This window comes from Heterodontus francisci, chromosome 4 (genome assembly GCF_036365525.1).
Source record: "Heterodontus francisci isolate sHetFra1 chromosome 4, sHetFra1.hap1, whole genome shotgun sequence".
NCBI classification, from domain to species: Eukaryota; Metazoa; Chordata; class Chondrichthyes; order Heterodontiformes; family Heterodontidae; genus Heterodontus; species Heterodontus francisci.
Genome location: NC_090374.1, coordinates 86,641,293 through 86,661,833, shown reverse-complemented (window position 1 = coordinate 86,661,833; position 20,541 = coordinate 86,641,293). Strand labels below are relative to the sequence as shown.

Below are 20,541 nucleotides of genomic sequence, written 5' to 3'. Positions count from 1 at the left end.
TATGTACTTCTTATCTAAACTCTAATCTAAACATGCCTGAGAGCAAAACACTAATGTTCAGGAAACTTATGTAATTTGATTGCATTTGCCCTACATGTCCAAAAAAAGTTTTACTATATTATTTAATATTTTTGTAATCTGTAAGACTAATGATTAAAATATACAACTTGAATTTATATAATTTTATTTATATTTATATAATTTTAATATTTTTTTATTACATATTGGGAAAACTGAAGCTATTGTCTTCAATGCCTGCTATAAATTCTGTTCCCTAACTACTGACTCCATCCCTCTTCCTGGCAACTGTCTGGAACTGTCAACCAGACTGTTCGCAAGCTGTGAGATGAGCTTCTAGCCACATATCCGTGCCATCACTAAGACTGTCTATTTCCACCTTCGTAACATCGCTCCACTCTGTCCCTGCCTCAGCTCATCTGCTGCTGAAACCCTCATCCGTGCCATTGTTACCTCTAGACTTGACTATTCCAAGGCACACCTGGGCAGGCTCCCACATTCTATCCTCCTCAAACTTGAGATCATCCAAAACTGTGCTACCCAAGTTGCTGGTGTTATATAGCACTTTATAACATAGTAGAACATCCCAAGGCACTTCACAGGAGGGTTAGTGAACATAATATTGACCCCAAGCCACTTAGAGATAGTAGGGCAGATGACCAAAGGTTTGGCTAGAAAAGGTAGATTGGAACGAGCATCTTCAAGGAGAATAGAGATTTAGAGAGCGAGGGAGATTTAGGGAGGGAATTCCAGAGTGTAGGGCCTCTGCAGCTGAAGGCACAGCTCCTAATGTGGAGCGATTGAAATAGTGGATGAGCGGAGATATTTTGGTGGGTTATAGAGGTGGACAAGATTACAGAGGTAGGGAGGGAAGAGGCCATGGAGGGATTTTAAAACAAGGTTGAGGGTTTTAAAATGAACATGTTGCTCATCAGGAGCCAGTGTAGGTCAGCGAGTACTGACCGATGGGTGAACAAGACTTGGAGCGAGTTAGGATGCAGGCAGCAGAGTTTTGGATGTGCTCAAGTTTATGGAGGGTGGATGATGGGAAGCTGGCCAGAGTGCATTGGAATAGTCAAGTCTAGAGGTAACAAAAGGATGTTTGAGGATTTCGGCAGCAGATTGGTTGAGACAGGGCCGGAGATGAAAGTAGGCAGAGTGATGGCGCAGATATGTGGTTGGAAACTCATCTCGGGGTTTGGTTCAGCCTCAGACAGTTGCTGGGGAGAGGGATGGAGCCAATGGCTAGAGAACTGAGTTTGTGGCAGGGAATGAGGACCATAAAGCTTATGAAAAAGTCAAAAGGCAACACTTACTATATACCCCTAAAGCCATCAATAAACTTAAGAATCATTAGTACGTAAACTGGCCTTACGTTGCAAGGTTTAATAAGGTCAAGTCAGTGAATGTGTATTAATTCCATGCTATAACCAACTAAAGAAAAAAAACTTGCATTTATATAGTGCTCTTTATAACCACAGGCTATCCCAAAGTACTTCACAGCCAATGAGGTACTTCTGAAGTGCAGTCGCTGTTGTAATGTATAAAACACAACAGCCAATTTGCACACAAGCTCCCACAAACACCAATGTGATAATGACCAGTGTCCATCTTGATTGTTATGCTCAAGTCCTGGAGTGGGATTTGAACCTTCAACTTTCTAACTCGGAGGCAAAAGTGCTACCATGTGAGCCATTGTTGACATGTTATTGTTATAAGTTTAGGGGTTTGGTTTAGATATCCTCACAGATTCAGTAGTTTTAGTCACTCTTGTAAGTAGTCTGAGCATTTTGCCTTAAACACTGAACCCATACTTTCCAATATTTCCCTATCATCAGCAATAAATATTCGTGTTGTTCACACACATGCTTCTTCTCCACATCAATGGGCCATCTGACTTCACTTAAAATAGTTTCTGATTCGTCTTCTGTGTGCTAAACGTTTCTCAACCTTTGCTGGGCCTTACTGCCCTCTACTGTTTTGGGTTTAAAAAAAAGAACTGACTGCCTTCGTGGTCTTTGATGGGCCTAACTAACTGACTGTGCCTGTATGTCCCCATTTTAAAAAAAAACTCCCCCTGTTGACTACTAGAAGGGAAGGCCTACCAGACCCCTGCAAGTGCCCAGGATAACAGACTTCCCAATACGATGAGTGTGAGATGTTTATTGATTACAGAGATAAGCTAATAAATTGCTTATTGTTGCAGTCTTTGGGAATAACAGCCTAATTAGCACATTAGCCATCTATGATCTGTGTGCCCTTTGTTTCTTCTGTGAATGTACCTTACTTTAAAAACCCGACATTAACAATAGTTCTAAAGCAAAAGCAAAGTCCTGTGGATACTGGAAATCTGAAATTTAAAAAAAAAGTAAATTCTGGAAACACTCAGCAGGTGAGGCAGCATCTGTGGAGGGCAGTGAATAAAGCAATAAAAGAAACACAAAATGCTACAGATGCTGGAAATCTGAAACCAATGTTGCCTCACCTGTTGAGTTTTTCCAGCGTTTTCTGCTCTTACACTAGTGGTAGTTCTTTTCAAATCTTTTCTGTGGGGAAAAATGGTTAGAAAATCTTGAAACATTGGAGCTACCAACACACTTACTATTGTTTCAATTAACAGCACCTAAGAACATGCTGTAACTGGCCATCATGGAAAATGCACTCAGTATTGCTCTTTTTACTGTCTAATGAAAAACCTGCACTCCTCAGCAAGGCACATTGGAATTCCATTGATATTTCTTTAAATATTTATGATAAGGAAGTACCCATTCTCCTTCCAAAAAAAAATGGAGCGCCATTTTTCCAATGGAGAGCTCTTTCCCAATGGAGAGCCAGCTTGCCAGTCGGGCACATTGCCAGTAACCAGGTCCTCCATTGATAATGTGTATTCATAAGATCGACTGTTGAATTTACAATGTTACTACAAGCCACTACAAGAATTTCTAATAACTTCAGAGGACCAACACTGTAGGAATTAAAGAAGTTCAAATTCTATGGAGTCATCTTTTTCTAATTCAGTGTTGACATAAACATCTCTGATCAACATTCCTGATTGGAGACTGAGTGAAAAGAGTGAAAGAGTAGAGGGGATTGCATTGGCTTTGCTGACTGACTACTTGTTCTTTTACAGTCTGGGACATGTCCTGTATGTCGTCACATTCTTATATCGACACTTCCAGAAGCTGCTACTACTGCGTTTTTATCAGAACCAGAGACTCCTCCTTCTACCCGTGATGGTCCTGCAATCCGATGAAGCCAAAGTTTGCCCAATGAATGTGAAAGGGAACTGCACTATTTTAATAGGAGCAGAAAGTATGAAAAATATGTTTGTGATTTTACTTGTAGGCTTATTCTGTTAAAGGCTGACAAAACTGTCTTACCACTGGTGAGGTGTTAATTCTGCATTATAATTATATGTAAAAAAAACTTCATTAATGGTTGTATTTTTGTGACAGAAATGAGACCTTTTGCTGTTAATATTTGGGGGGGGGGGATTTATGATGTGTTTGATTTATTTCTCTGTTTAAATGAAATTCTAAATATGCTTTTTGGTTAAAAATCTTATCATGTATTTTGATGCTGATACCTGTATTTGCACAGAGCTTAGGACACAAATGTATTAAGTTTATTTTGGAAGTTAATTCTAAGGTTTTTTTGTTCTGTCTAATGCAGTAACACACTGACTTTACATAGGGTGATGGAGCGTGAGGAAGTTGTCTTAATTCCATGGGATTAAAAAGTTTAGTTTCTTTCAATGTGACCAGAACAGTGATCATAAACGAAGACATCATCTGATATCACAGCAGTATTGAGATTTGTTTCACCTCCAATAAACTGCATTATTAAAATTGCAAACTCTGTCATACTGTTTAAATGAAATTAAATTTTATTCTGAATTCAAAATCCTGAGGAGGAAATATTCTTAACAAAATTTAAAACTGGAACATCTATTTTAAAAGACTTTGCATTGGGTAGTTATATAGCATGAATATTTGATACTTTTTTAAAATGAAGAATCCTTTGCATTCTCTTCCACATTCTGTGTGTGAGACCAGTGCCACATGATCTCATATGACATAGATCACTGAATGTGGTGGAGTCGAATTTTAGCTGTTACCGATCAGAATTACATATAGGGAATCTGCTTACTTGGTAACTCAGAAATAAAAAAGCTTGGTTTATAAACTTTTGGTTTAAACTATGCACCTTCAGAGAAAACAGTGCAGCAACTCATTGCTAGAATCTAATTTCCCAAAAGCAGAAAGGAGGGAGAGAGAAACGGGGAACTACAGACCTGTTAGTTTGACGTCAGTAGTAGGGAAAATGTTAGAATCTATTATAAAGGATATAACTAGACGCTTAGAAAATAATGATATGATTGGGCAGAGTCAACATGGATTTATGCAAGGGAAATCATGTTTGACAAACCCGTTGGAGTTTTTTGAGGATGTTACTTGTAGCATAGATAAAGGAGCACCAGCGGATATGGTGTATTTGGATATTCAGAAGACATTTAATAATGGCCCAAAGGTAAACAAATAAGGTAAACAAAATTAGAGCACATGGGATTTGAGATTAATATGCTGGTATGGATCGAGAATTCGTTAACAGACAGAGAGAGAAAACATAGCGGTAACAGAGCTTTAAAAAATGTGCCAAGAACTCAGAGACTGGAAAGAGAGAGAAAACACAGCAGGAGCAGAGCTTTAAAAAGTGTGCCAAGAATTAGGAGAGCAGAGCGGAGAGGAGCTCTTGCAGCGCGCCGGAGTTTTGAAAAAAAAGCCAACAGTGACATTAGAGGAGAGCTGCAAGATGATTGGTCGGTGAGTCACTACTGTTAGGGAATAGCTGCAAATAGCTGGTCTCAGGTAAGAAAAGTTTAAAGTTTATTTCAAATAAATTAAGTAGTGTTTTTTTTAGGGAATTCTGTAGTAACGAGGACCAGGGAAGAAGAGCCCGAGAGTAACTGATATTATTAGACATTAAGATCTTCCAGAAGGTTTAATTTAATTTAAAGGGTTAAGTCATGGCAGGCGAGCTCAAAGCCGTGGTACGCTCCTTGTGCTTCATGTTGGAAGCCGGGAACAATTCCAGTGCCTGGGACCAGCATGGGTGCAGGAAGTGAGTCCAGCTGCAGCTCCTGGAAGCCCGGGTTTCGGAGCTGGAGCGGCAGCTGGGGTCACTATGTAGCATTCACGAGGTGGAGAGTACCATGGATAGCACGTATAGAGAGGTAGTTACACCGCAGGCTCAGATCCCACAAGCAGGAGGGGAATGGGTGACCACCAGGCAGAGCAAGAGGTCTAGGCAGGCAGTTCAGGAATCTCCTGTCGCTATTCTCCTGCAAAACAGATATACTGCTTTGGATACTATTGGGGGGAATGGCCTCTCAGGGGAAAGCAGCAACAGCCCAATTCGTTGCACCACAGTTGGCTCTGCTGCACAGGGGAGGAGTAAAAAAATGTGGGAATGCAATAGTTATAGGGGATTCAATTGTAAGGGGAATAGATAGGCGTTTCTGTGGCCGCAAAATAGACTCTAGGATGGTATGTTGCCTCCCTGGTGCTAGGGTCAAGGATGTCTCAGAGCGGTTACAGGACATTCTGAAGGGGAGGGTGAACAGCCAGTGGTTGTGGTACACATTGGTACAAACGACATAGGTAAAAAAAAAAGGATGAGGTCCTAAAAGCAGAATATAGGGAGCTAGGAAGTAAGTTGAAAAGTAGAACCTCAAAGGTAGTGATCTCAGGATTACTACCAGTGCCAAGTGCTAATCAGAGTAGAAATAGCAGGATATATCATGATTACGTGGCTGAAGGGATGATGTGAGGGGGAGGGTTTTAGATTCCTGGAGCATTGGGACCGGTTCTGAGGGAGGTGGGACCAGTACAAACTGGACGGGTTACACCTGGGCAGGACCAGGACTGATGTCCTAGGGGGAGTATTTGCTAGAGTGGTTGGGGAGGGTTTAAACTAAAATGGCAGGGGGATGGGAACCTTTGCAAGGAGTCAGAGGAGGGGGGATCAAAGACGAGAACAAAAGACAGGAAGGGGGAAAAAGAAATGTGATAGGCAGAGAAATCAAGGGTCAGAATCAAACAGGGACAAAGTGAAAAATATTGGGAAGAGGACAAGTAATGTCAAAAAGACAAGCCTTAAGGCTTTGTGCCTTGATGCGCAGAGCATTCACAATAAAGTGGATGAATTAATCGTGCAAATAGATGTAAACAGGTATGATTATATGATAACTTTGTGTTCCTTGTACGAGCACACCCAAGTCTCTCTGAACATAAACATTTACAAGTTTCATGTCTTTAAAAAAAATTCTGCTTTTCTGGCGGACATGGTGGCATAGTGGTATTAGCACAACTGGTAATCCAGAGGCCCAGGCCAATGCCAGGGCAGTTTGTGGAATTTCAATTAAAATAATTAATTTGGGGCGGCACAGTGGTTAGCACTGCAGCCTCACAGCTCCAGCGACCCGGGTTCAGTTCTGGGTACTGCCTGTGCGGAGTTTGCAAATTCTCTCTGTGACTGCATGGGTTTCCACCGGGTAGTCCCACAGCCAAAGACTTGCAGGTTGATAGGTAAATTGGCCATTGTAAATTGCCCCTAGTGTAGGTAGATGGTAGGAGAATTGAGGGAAGGTGAGGATGTGATAGGGAATATGGGATTAATGTAGGATTGGTATAAATGGGTGGTTGATGGTCGGCAGAGACTCAGTGGGCCGAAGGGCCTGTTTCAGTGCTGTATCTCTCGATGACACTGTTCTTCCTACCAAAGTGAATAACCTCATACTTCCCCACGTTATACTCCATCTGCTACTCACGTAACCTGCTTCTATCGCTTTGCAGCCTCTTTGTGTCCTCACAGCTTAAACTTCCACCTAACTTTCTATCAGCAAACGTATATACATTACTCTCAGTCTCTTGTCTAAGTCATTAATATAGATTTTAAATAGCTGAGGCCCTAGTCACAGCCTGCCAACTTGAAAATGCCCCATTTATCCCTAATCTCTGCTTCCTGTCTGTTAACCAATCCTCCATCCATGCTAATATATTGTATATTGACCTTTTGTGTGGTATCTTATCGAATGCTTTTTGGAACTCCAAGTATAACCACATCTACTGGTTCCCCTTTATCTACATTACTAATTACATCCTCAAAAAAACTCAAGTTTGTCAAACACTATTTCCCTTTCGTAAAATCATGTTGACTTTGTCTGATCATACTATGATTCAAGTACATTAAGACTTCCTTAACAGTAGATTCCGCATTTTCCTGATGACTTATGTCAGGCTAACTGGCCTGTTGTTCCCAGTTTTCTCTCCCCCTCCTTTCTTGAAAAATGGAGTTACATTTGCTAACTTCCAATCTGTTGGGACCATTTTAGAATCTAAGGAGTTTTGGAATATTGTAACCAGTGTATCCACTATCTCTGTGGCTACTTCTTGGAGAACCCTAAAGTGTAAGTTATCGTGTCCTGGGGTTTTGTTGGCTTTAAGTCTGTTAAGTTTCTCCAATATTTTTTCTCTGCTAATATTAACTACCTTAAGTTCCTCATCTTATTAGTCCTTGGTTACCTGCTATTACTGGTATGTAATTTGGTATTACCTCATCTCTTGTGCTTTAATTTTGCTAACCAACCTCCTGTGGGGGACTTTATCAAAAACCTTCTGAAAATCCAAATATACTACGCCCTCCTACTCCCCTTTATCAATTCAGTTAGTAACATCCTCAAAAAACTCCCAACAGGTTTGTCAAACATGAGTTCCCATTCATAATTCTTTTTCATTTGCTTGTGGGATGTTGGCATCGCTGACGAGGCCAGCATTTATTGCCCACCCCTTGTTGCCCTTGAAGTGAGTGGCTTGCTAGGCCATTTCAGAGAGCATTTAAGAGTCAACCATATTGCTGTAGGTCTGGAGTCACATGTAGGCCAGACCAGGTAAAGACAACAGATTTCCTTCCCTCAAGGACATTAGTGAACCAGATGGGTTTTTACAACAATCAATTTGATGGTCACCATTAGACTAGCTTTTAATTAAACATTTATTAATTGACTTCAAATATCACCATCGGCCATGGCGGGATTCAAACCCATGTCCCAAGAGCATTAGCCTGGGCACTGGATTACTAGCCCAGTGACATTATCCAAGTGTCCATTTATCACATCCTTTAGAATAAATTCTAGCATTTTCCTTACTACTGATGTAAGGCTAACAGTTCTGTAGTTCCTTGTTTTCTCTCTCCCTCCCTTCCTAAATAGTGGGGTGATATTTGCTACCTTCCAAGCTGCAGGAACCATTCCAGAATCTATAGAAGTTTGGAAGATGCATCCACTATCTCCATAGCTACCTCTTTCAAAACTCTGGGATGTATAATATCAGGCCCTGGGGACTTAAAAACCTTCAGCCCCATTAATTTATGCAATACAATCTTCTTACTAATACTAATTTCCTTCAATTCTTCATTCTCCCTAGATCCTTGAATCTCTAATTCTGGGCAAGTTCTTGTATCTTCCTCAGTGAAGACAGGCACAATTTAGCTTCTCTGCCATTTCTCAATTCCCCATGATAAATTCTTCTGACTCTGCCTGTAATGGACCCACATTTGTCTTAGCCAAACATTTCCTTTTTCTGTACCCATAGAAGCTTTTACAGTCCATTTTTATGCTTTTTACTAGTTTACATTCATATTCTACTCTCCCTTTATCAGTTTCTTAGTCTTCCTTTGCTGTATTCTAAAATCCACTCAATCCTCAGATTTACTACTATTCCTGGCAACTTTACAGGCCCTTTCTTTTCATCTTATACAATCGTCAACTTCCTTTGTTAGCCAGGGTTGCCTGCATTTTCTTTTGGGGTTTTTGTGCCCTGAAGGAATGTATAGTTGCTGGAAACTACATAATAATTCTTTAAAGACTATCCATTGCCTATGTATTGTCATACCTTTTAATGTATTTTCCCAATCCACCTCAGCCAAGTTGCCCTTCATACCTTCATAATTTTCTTTGTTCAAATTTAACACCCTGGCTTCAGATTGAACTACCTCACTTTCAGACATAATGTAAAATTCTATCATATTATGGTCACTCATCCCTAAAGGTTCTTTTACAACAAGATTAGTAATGAACCCTTTCTCATTACATAATACTAGATTTAAAATAGCCTGTTCTCTCGTCAGTTCCTCAACTTATTGCTCTAGACAACTATCCCTAACAGACTGCAGAAACTTGTCCTCCACAGCATCCGTGCTCATTCGGTTTACCCAGTCTATATGCAGATTGAAGTCACCAATGATTACTGTATTACCCACAGTACATGCTTCTCTAATCTCCTGATTAATACCATGCCCCACACCACCATTGCTGTTTGGTGGCCTATTAACAACTCCTACCAATGTTTGCTGCCCCTTGCTGTTTCTTAGCTTCACCCAAACTGATTCCATATTTTGTTCTTCCGATTGGAGAATCTCCCTTACTAATGTACTGATTCCATCCTTTATTATCAGTGCAACACCACCTCCTTTTCCTTTGTACCTGTCCTTCCTAAATATCAAATAACGTTAAATATTCAGTTCCCAGTCCTGGTCACCCTTCCATAATGCCACATTTCCATAATGCAATTAGATCATACCCATTTACCTCTATTTGTGCCTTTAAATCATCATCTACCTTGTTGTGAATGCTGCATGCACTTAGGTAGAGTGTCCTTAACCTTGTCGTCTTAACATTATTCTGCATTTTAAGCCTAGTTGATGCTCGCTTTTGTTTCGCCTGCCTTCTAATGTCGCTTGCTACTTTTCTCCCTCCTGTTACCAGCTTTACTTCCTTCCAATTTGAGCTACCCCTCAGGTTACCAACCCCCTGACAAGTTACGTTAAACCCTCCCCAAAAGCTCTAGAAAATCTCCCTGCAAGGATATTATCTCCAGTCCTGTCAAGGTGTAGCCCATCCATCTTGTACAAGTCCCACCTGCCCCAGAACCAGTCCTAATGCTTCAGAAATCTGATGCCCTCCCTCCGACACCAATCGATCAATCTTCCTATTCCTACACTCACTAGCACATGGCTAGTAATGGGAGTAATCCTGAGATTATTGCTCGAGGTCCTGCTTTTTAATTTCCTTCCTAACTCCATAAACTCTGCTTTCAGGATCTCATCCCTCTTACCTATGTCATTGGTACCAATGTGGACCACGACCTCTGGCTGTTCACCCTGCCCCAGAAGGATATCCTGCAGCCACTCTGTGATATCCTTGACCCTGGCACCAGGGAGGCAACACGCCATCCTGGAAATGGAAAATAAGTAGATGACAGATGAATTGAACATGTATTTTGCACTGGTCTTCACTACAAAGGATCCAGGTAACATCCTAGAAATAGCTGTAAATCAGGAAATGGAAGGGAGGGAGCATCTCAAGAAAATTACAATCACCAGGGAAGCAGTACAGAGCAAATTGCTGGAGTTGCATGCTGACAAGTCCGCAGGTCCTGATGGACTTCATCCTCGGGTCTGAAAAGAAGTGGCTAATGAAATATGTTGGGTTTAATTTTGCAAAATACCCTAGAGTCGGGAAAGGTTCCATTAGATTGGAAAATAGTCAATGTAACTCCTTTATTCAAAAGGTGGGCGGTGGTGGTAGTGTAGATGGAAAACAGGAAACTACAGGCCAGTTAGCTTATATTAAAGACATTATAGCAAGGCACTTAGAAAAATTCAAGGTGATCAGGCAGAGCCAATTTGGTTTTGTGAAAGGGAAATCATGTTTAACCAATTTATTGGAGCTCTTTGAAGAAATAACATGTGCTGTTCATAAAAGGAATTGGTACTGCACTTAGATTTTCAAAAGGTATTTGATAAGGTGCTACATCAAAGGTTATTGCAAAAAATAGCTCATGTTGTAGGGGGTAACATTTTGGCATGGACAGAAGATTGGTTAGCTAACAGGAAACAGAGAGTAGGCATAAATGGGTCATTTTCTGGTTGGCAAGATGTAACGAGTAGTGTGCTGCAGGGATCAGTACTGGGGTCTCAACTTTTTACAATTTATATAAATGACTTGGATAAAGGGACCGAAGGTATGGTTGCTAAATTTGCTGATGATACAAAGATAGGTAGGAAAGTAAGTTGTGAAGAGGACATAAGGGATACAGATAAGTGAGTGGGCAAAGATCTGGCAAATGGAGTAAAATGTGGGAAAATGTGAAATTGTCCATTTTGGCAGGAAGAATAAAATTGAAGGATATTATTTAAATGGTGAGAGATTGCAGAGGGATCTGGATGCCCTAGTGCATGAATTGCAAAAGCTTAGTTTGCAGGTACAGCAAGTAATTAGGAAAGCTAATAGAGTTATTGTTTATTGCAACAGGAATTGAATATAAAAGTGGGGAGATTATGATTCGGTGCATTGGTGAGACCATATCTGAAGTAGTGTGTGCAGTATTGGTCTCCTTATTTAAGAAAATATGTAAATGCATTGGAAGTAGTTCAGAGAAGGTATACTAGACTAATACCTGTAATGGGTGGTTTGTCTTGTCAGGAAAGGCTGGACAGGCTAGGCTTGTATCCGCTGGAGTTTAGAAGAGTAATAGGCATCTTGATTGAAAAAGTCAAGATCCTGAGGGTCTTGACAGGGTGGATGTGGAAAGGAAGTTTCCTCTTGTGGGAGAATCTAGAACTAGGGATTACTGTTTTAAAAAAAAGGGTCACCCATTTAAGACAGATGAGAAATGTTTTCTCTCAGAATGTCGTGCGTCTCTGGAACTCTGTTCCTCAAAAGGCCGTGGAAGCAGAGTCTTTGAATATTTTTGAGGCAGAGGTAGATAGATTCTTGATAAGCAAGGGGGTGAAAGGTTATCGGGGATAGACGGGAATGTGGAGTTCGAGGTTACAATCAGATCAGCCATGATCTTGTTGAATGGTGCAGCAAGCTCAAGGGCCTGAGTGGCCTACTCCTGCTCCTAATTCGTATGGTATTGTTGTATTGGGTACAGCACCATGAATAAAGAGAAGTATTGCAAAGTTTAATGGAAACCCTTCACTAATCTGTCATTTCTCATTACACACTCTGACAAATCCAGTGTGTATTTCCAGTATTTTCTGTTTTTATTCCTATCAAGTATAAGCCTGATGAGAAGGCTTTTCTTTGTTCAGCAAATAGTAGCAGCATGGTATTAACCAAGACACTCATTTATCCTGACATGGTTTAGATGTTAACTGAGGGCTTTGAAGTATTACATTTTAAAAATTCTAATTTCATATGTTCATATATCACGTTTGCAGCAAATGGCTCTACCTTAATGAGGTCATACTTGCACTCAGAAATCTATATCTGCATCATGAGGAGATGTTTGCAAATTCAACTTAGCAGTAGTATATTTGGTTTTGTAATGTTCCCAAAATGATTCGAGTGCCTTATTCTCACTGCTGCAACTGGCAAGTATGAACAAGTTGTACACAGGTAGCTAAATGATACAATTATTTCAGTGATAGATTTTCATAAATACTGTGAAACACACATTGGAAATTATCTAGGTTGTTGTGCACTTTGGGAAGCAGTTGGCTGTTTTTGTAACTGGTAGCAGACAAGTGGAAAATAAATACTGATGGATCTTTGCAAGCATAAATATAACCATTCAGCTAGTAGTTCGGGCAATAGCTTTCTTATGTGTGTTTGTTGGATTTTTGACCTTTGTAATGGAACAAGAAGCGCTATGCGTCCCAATACTAGGATTGTGCAGTCTTAGGAGTTTGCTAATAAATGAATGGCAGGCTCACAAAAGGTGAAACAGATAAAAGCCCATAATTTACTTGTGGTGAACATTAAGCATGCATATCGTCAGGTACATAAGGTCCATTGGTCAGGTTCTGCTCAGTGTTTTGTTCAAGAATATTTCTATCAGAAGGGATCAGTGGAGAAATAACTCCAAAACATCACATTGTAAGTCACTGTGCACACCTCTATATACAAATACAGAAGTGCTTTCAAGAGACATTACCATGGTGACAATTGCATTTTAAAAACAAATTATTTCCTTCACACCAAAGAAATATCACTTCCAATCTGATCTCTACTATGGCATTAGGTCAGGAAGACATTAAGCTAGGCAAAACAGACAGATTAGTAAAAAGAATTAATGTGTGAAATAATTAGTTATGCACAACAGCATGGCCTGATGTTGCACTTTGCATCAGAAGGCAATTTCGCAATATTGCTGGAAAAAAAGAGACTACAATTACACTGACAGTCCATTCTGTTTATTAAGAGATTACCCTATAAATATCAACGACAGACTTGTTAGTGGTATTTGGTCCAATATGACACAGAAGCAGTTCAGGAACAAATCTGCAATTCACAAGAGCACAGAATACAGAGAATATGATAACTGATAAAGTCATTTCAAAATCCCTGTAAATTCAATGTAAAAAAGTACAAAATAAATAAATGTTACAACACAGGATTGTGTTAAAAAATTACAAAAGACAAGCATTTCTGTCTGTGATATTTTGAACATTACTCCCCCAATGGACACATCAGAATTCAGTCTGATTTTCTTTTTATTGTTTTGGAGCAGAAATATTATATATACATCCTTAAAAGTAAGACTTTAATTTTAAAGTGAACATTTATTTTTAAAAGTACATTTTAGCCTTTGACAGAAAGTTTAAGACATTTAAAGGAATCAAATAGTTCCAGTGTTGAAAGTTTGTTTTCTTTTCTTTAAAAACACAGAAGGTTAACGTTAGAAAAAGGTGCACTTCTATATTTTAAAAAAAATCAGGATTTCTGTCTTTATTGTGGCACAAAATGAAACACAATTGGAGCTTTTGAAAAGCACAACACAGCTTGCCGTTTCACTCATTACTGACAGGAGTTATAAGTAAAATGGCAGAAAAATTACCATGTGGTTCATATAAGGAGATTATGTATGGCACACAGCAGGAAACTGAAGGCTTATTACCACTGGTCTGTGGCAGGATAAATCCGAGAACAATGGGACATCAGGCAAGATTAATCTTTACACTGAAAAAAAGAAAAATATTCTGCATTTATATATAGTCACACCAACATCAGAGCAAAGGGCCAGGCCTATTCTTGTATTTTGTTAAAGTGAATGCAACAATATAGAAGCTAAAACATGTGGGTTTGTGCCAACCAGAATAAAGGTGCAGACTATCCGAGCTCATATCACGTAGAACCATACAGGCAGCATAGACAGGAGGGTTTCCTCCCATTAATTTGGGCTGATTTGGTTTCAGATTTAGGCTGCATTGTTGAGAGGTCAGTGTGTTAACTCCCTGTACCACTCAGACAAAAGATTGAAAAAAATTACGAGGGTCTGAGCAGTGACATATTATGATAATCATATGGCAAAATGCCTTCGGAGAATACTTGGCATCAGGTGGCAGGACTATATCTCCAACACAGAAGTCCTTGAAGCGGCCAACATCCCCAGCTTATACACACTACTGAGTCAGCGGCGCTTGAGATGGCTTGGCCATGTGAGCCGCATGGAAGATGGCAGGATCCCCAAAGACACATTGTACAGCGAGCTCGCCACTGGTATCAGACCCACCGGCCGTCCATGTCTCCGTTATAAAGACGTCTGCAAACGCGACATGAAATCGTGTGACATTGATCACAAGTCGTGGGAGTCAGTTGCCAGCATTCGCCAGAGCTGGCGGGCAGCCATAAAGACAGGGCTAAATTGTGGCGAGTCGAAGAGACTTAGTAGTTGGCAGGAAAAAAGACAGAGGCGCAAGGGGAGAGCCAACTGTGCAACAGCCCCAACAAACAAATTTCTCTGCAGCACCTGTGGAAGAGCCTGTCACTCCAGAATTGGCCTTTATAGCCACTCCAGGCGCTGCTTCACAAACCACTGACCACCTCCAGGCGCGTATCCATTGTCTCTCGAGATAAGGAGGCCCAAAAGAAAGAAAGGAAAGAATGGCAAAATGATATATACAGTCTCCCACATTTTTCTTCTCCAGTTTATATTTACCAACTCAATGTAAAATCTCATCTGTCTTCACAGATTTTAAACTATATATCAGTCCCATCTACTAATAAGATTTTTACCTGTATTAGGAGATGATGAGTTCTCTCCCAAAGGTAGCTGCGAGGCAAGTCTACTGTAGCATGCAGCATTTTGCTTAGGATTCTAATGTGGCAGATATTCAGAAATGGCACTTTCATTGCCACAAGAAGTTAAGTGAAATTCAAAATACACAGTTGAATTCTATCATGGACTTATTACCGTTATCTGATTGTGAATTTAAATGTATATACAAGCATTTAGAGCCGATTTTTAAAATAATCTCCACCAATGGCTGGATGTCGTTCAAACATGACTATATGGCTTTTTGTCATGAAGTGAAAATATACTTTACGACTTAGTTCACATACCACTTTGGAATGGAAGCATGGTGTAATAGCACGCCACCCACAATAAAATCAAAGTCTGCTAACGGCAATTGTGATCCCTCTGGAATTGGTTTGGCAAGAGAACCATTTTCCAAACCTAAAGGAATTTACTGACTTTACTGTGACTACTCAATTTACAAAGACGATTTTAACAAGACAGCAAGATTTTCCAATAAAGCGGAAACTCCTCTGCAGCACCCAAATCACCAGTTTAAAAATACTGATATTCTTGTAAACATTTAATATTCTTACTGCACTGACATTTTCTGTCGAATTTGCCTCGCATTTATTTTCCACGTGTAGAGCTGAATTTGCTGTGAAACAGTGCAATGAAGGCAATTAAACATTTACTGTCTGTAGAAGTATTGAGGCATAAATGTAAACTTCATTCTTTTTAGGAGGAAAGCCCTTACAATGGATTAGCTACAACACTTCAAATAAATTCAGTAGAAAGGTTGTTAAATAAGAATGTTAAAAATTTTCAGTAAATGCTGCGCAAAGTACTTAAAATATGCTAAGCACAGCTCATTTAGTTTCTATTAATACAGTAATTCCATAGAATCTGAATCCATAAAATTCCTATATATTGTACTGTTGTTTACAAGACAGGCTTAGTTTTAGAAGTACTGTCAGCCAAGTTATTTTCTGCAAATTCGAAACTTGTCAAAGATCAAAATTGACTAAAGAGATTAAACAAACTGAAAGTTACATCAGTTCATACTTTGTAAACATATTTGAAAAACAAAACCAAGGAAATGTTAAACCAATAGTTTTAGAAATATTGCAAATATTGCCAATAAAATCATAATTTACAGTAAGGATTTCAAGGTTTTTCATGTTTGTTACTGAATATCCCACAGTCCAAAGGAATGAGATTTTGAAGAGCACTGCAGATCAATGTTCTGTAATCATCTCTGAACACCATAATATTCAACATAATTTTAGAAAAAGATTCAGATGTGGAGCAAAACATATTACAACCCATGACTAGCGAAGTATATAGGACCCACTTGTGAAACTAAATGATTCAGTTACTCTTGCTTCATGAATAAGAGGCTGGTTCTGCGTCACACCAGTGAATCTTTATCATAATGCTATTTTCTGAAATGGATGTTTCTTGGACAGTTTGTTAGGAGTTTTGAAATTTCCTACAATTCTTAAAAGGTCAGAACAAGGTAGAGAAGGTAAATGTGGAAACAGAAATTGGAACCAGCCTTAAAGGACTGCATCAGGCATCTATGCATTGAAGGCACGATAAACATATTAAGCTTTGAAACATCACAGCTTCATTACAAGTCCCTTTTTATGGCCTTGTGCGTCTGATGTTCATATCAATGTCAGAAGCTGATGCCTATGCTCTGACTGCATAAATTCACATTGAAAACTTTGCCAGGTCAACAGAATGAGGAGCTATGACCCATTCTGTAGAGTGGTCTCCAGTTGCCTTTGCACCCTCTCAAGCCATGTATAAATCTATGCCATATTAGCAATCAATGCTGATTATGGAGGTTTGTGTACGCTGAAGCAACAGAATCATAAGTCCCCTCTATAATAATAGGACATATACAATTTAAATAATAATGAAATGGCGTATGTCATCACTGAAACAGAATTAGTGTTGACAAGAGGTGCATTCCTTTCTAAATTTTGATAAGGCAAAATACATCTAGTTATTTACCTGTTGAGTGTTGTAATAACATTACACCACCAAAATCAAAGACTAGTTGTAATTTGGAGGATTATTTCTCAGCAGTTATGCATTAAGAAACACTGCATGGCTCTGCATGCTTCTCTAATCCTATTTTAAATGATTCATTGTTAGAAGTTAAAAGAAATCATTATTTCAGATTCTCTGAAAGCCGGAAAAGTATGTTAATTCTCAAAGGGTTAACTTTCAGCAGCGATATATGGACAGCAAAACAATGTAATTCCTGTTAAAGCTTGGCCAAATGCCAATGCTCGCAAAATATTCAAACATTTTAACAGTCAGGCTACAAGGTGCGTTTGGAAGCTAATAAGATCAAAGATTTCAAAACTGAAATATACCAAACAATATTAACAGTTTTGTTTTACAAGAGAGGACACTTGCACTATACAGTACTTTGGAATCTCAGGCACATCATGGAAGGCTTATCCCAAGTCTGCAACAACACCAACTCAAAGAATTATGTGCATAAACAATCAGCTATGGTATAAGATTAACACAGAGGCCTCTTGATGGTATTTCTGATGTTTTATATGGCCAACCTGGACAATTCAGTGCTTTCCAAAATATGTGAGAATAATCACCCCGTCTCAGTCTACATACTACCAGGAAAAATATTAAAATAAGAGCAAAATACTGCGGGTGCTGGAACTCTGAAATAAGAACAGAAAGTGCTGGAAATACTCAGCAGGTTTGGCAGCATCAGTGTAGAGAGAAACAGTTAACGTTTCAGGTCTGCGACCTTTCATCAGAACCATTCTACCAGACCTGCTGAGTATTTTGGGCACTTTCTGTTCCCATTTCAGGAAAAATATTACTTAAGTTCTACAAAACTAATTCAAAATAGACCAGCTTCGGGGTCAGCTCCACAGAAAATTGGATTGCATTTCAATAGTAAATATGCCATAACCGCTGTGCTCTATTTACATTTTCTGAAAATGATAGAATTTTACTTATTGAAGTTAGGTGTGAAAATATTTGGCAGTTTGTGTTTTTTAAGGCATTGAGAAGCCTTTACTCCATGATGTACCTTACAAATATTTTTAAGCCAGAACCAAAACAGGAAACAAATGTTTATAGGTGGCAACAAAAACGTGCTGATGCAATATAACAAGCATACATAATTTTAATTACAATATATTGGAGGAAAAATGGTATCTTGTGACTACTGACTTTTTTTAATAACTGAATACTGAATTTCCTACAGTCAACATTTACTCCATGTGTTACTACGTTATCTTCTTCTTGATACACAAGAGTTCTTTGTGCACATCACTGAAATTTGGTCTGTTTTCCGGTTTGTATTCCCAGCATCTCAGCATTATGTTATATATTTCCTCTGGACATTTCTGCGGTGGTGACATCCTGTAACCTGAAACAGTTTTAAAGAATTTTTTAAAACAATAATGCTGTCCTATTGTTGTGTAACTCTGATATATGCAGGCAACGTGAGTAAAATATTGCTTGTCTTTATTTATAGGGCACAAGTCTACTTTCTGCATGGTAACATTTCATGTAGGATGGGCACCCACCCCTTTTCCAACTGGACAGTTGTTTCCAGGGGTGGCTGTCCATTAATTTTCATATCTGAAAATCAAATACATATTCAAGTAAGCTACTTAGGTTAGGCAAAACCATCCATAGATAATTTTTTATGAGTGAAATAAGATTAAAAGTGGGAAGCTTTTAAAATTCACATTTCTTAAGTATGTTCAATTACTTTGTATTATTTTAGAGCATGTTCTGAATGTTGAATCTCCATTGTATGTATTGCAGAGAAGATAGAAACAAGACCAGCGGACTAAAAGTTCATCTAGAGGAGGGGAATCTTAGAAGGAATGTATCACTGTTTGACTGCAAAGGGGAGTTCTGCATAAAAGCAGCTGAATTTTGACAAGATATACCAGTAGGAGCTCTTTAATAAAATGAGCACTATTGCAGAGATGTTTAGCAGAAAAGATGCAAAGCAGACTTTGTGGCCCTCATGATAAAAACCTTCAGCCACACTGAAAAGTCCCAGACGCCGCCATTATCATCCCTGGTTATGTCCTGCAGGAAAGACCCAGCAGAGATGGTGGCACAGTGGTATACTGTCAGGAAGGAGTTGCCCTGGGAGTCCTCAACATCGACTCCAGATCCCAAGATGTCTCATGGCATCAGGTCAAACATGGGCAAAGAAACCTCCTGCTGATTACCACCTACCGCCCTCCCTCAGCTGATGAATCAGTACTCCTCCATGTTGAACACTACTTGGAGGAAGCACTGAGGGTGACAAGGGTGCAGAATGTACTCTTGGGTGGAGGACTTCAATGTCCATCACCAAGAGTGGGTCAGTAGCACCACTTCTGACCAAGTTGGCCAAGTCCTAAAGGACATAGTTGCTAGACTGGGTCTGCGGCAGGTGGTGAGGAAACCAACAAGAAGGAAAAACATATTTGACCTCGTCCTCACTAACCTGCCTGCCGCAGATGCATCTGTCCATGACTGTATTGGTAGGAGTGACCACTGCACAGTCCTTGTGGAGACAAAGTCCTGTCTTCACTTGAGGATACCCTCCATTGTGTTGTGTGGCACTACCACCATGCTAAATGGGATAGATTTCAAACAGATCTATCGATGCAAAACTGGGCATTCATGAGGCGCTTGGGCCATCAGCAGCAGCAGAATTGTACTCAACCACAATCTGTAACCTCGCGGACTGGCATATCCCCACTCTACTAATACCATCAAGCTGGGGGATCAACCTTGGATCAATGAAGAGTGCAGGAGGGCATGCCAGAAGCAGCTCCATGCATACCTCAAAATGAGGTGTCAACCTGGTGAAGCTACAACCCAGGTCTACTTGCATGCCAAACAGCGTAAACAGCATGCGATAAACAGAGCTAAGCAATCCCACAATCAATGGATCAGATCTAAGCTCTGCAGTCCCGGCACATCCAGTCATGAATGGTGGTGGACAATTAAACAACTAACTGGAGGAGTTGGCTCCACAAATATCCCCATCCTCAATGATGGGGGAGCCAGCACATCAGTGCAAAAGACAAGGCTGAAGCATTTGCAAATATTGTCAGCCAGAAGTGCCGAGTGGCTGATCCATCTTGGCCTCCTCCTAAAGTCCCCAGCATCACAGATGTCAATCTTCAGCCAATTCGATTCACTCCACGTGATATCAAGAAAGGACTGAAGGCACTGGATACTGCAAAGGCGATTGGCCCTGACAATATTCCGGCAATAGCACTGAAGATCTGTACTCCAGAACTTGCCGCACCCCGAACAATGCTGTTCCAGTACAGCTACAACACTGGCATTTACCTGGCAATGTGGCAAATTGCCCAGGTAGGTCCTATATATAAAAAGCAGGACAAATGCAACCGGCCAATTACCGCCCCAG

The 20,541-nt window shown here is 39.9% G+C and overlaps 2 protein-coding genes across 8 annotated transcripts in view; one reads left to right on the top strand and one right to left on the bottom strand.

The window, feature by feature from the left end:
* The window catches only part of pja2 (praja ring finger ubiquitin ligase 2), a 211,457-nt gene extending 207,536 nt beyond the window's left edge, over positions 1-3,921 (top strand). For all 5 annotated transcript variants that reach the window (XM_068029804.1, XM_068029805.1, XM_068029808.1 and 2 more), the window contains one exon: positions 3,149-3,921. In XM_068029804.1, coding sequence (XP_067885905.1) covers positions 3,149-3,271 — 123 coding nt within the window. In that variant the 3' untranslated portion in view covers positions 3,272-3,921. The remainder of the gene's footprint in view (positions 1-3,148) is intronic.
* Positions 3,922-14,881: 10,960 nt separating this feature from the next.
* fer (fer (fps/fes related) tyrosine kinase) overlaps positions 14,882-20,541 on the bottom strand; it is a 409,042-nt gene continuing 403,382 nt past the window's right edge. For all 3 annotated transcript variants that reach the window (XM_068029798.1, XM_068029800.1, XM_068029799.1), the window contains one exon: positions 14,882-18,522. In XM_068029798.1, the coding sequence (XP_067885899.1) occupies positions 18,380-18,522 (143 nt within the window). In that variant the 3' untranslated portion in view covers positions 14,882-18,379. The remainder of the gene's footprint in view (positions 18,523-20,541) is intronic.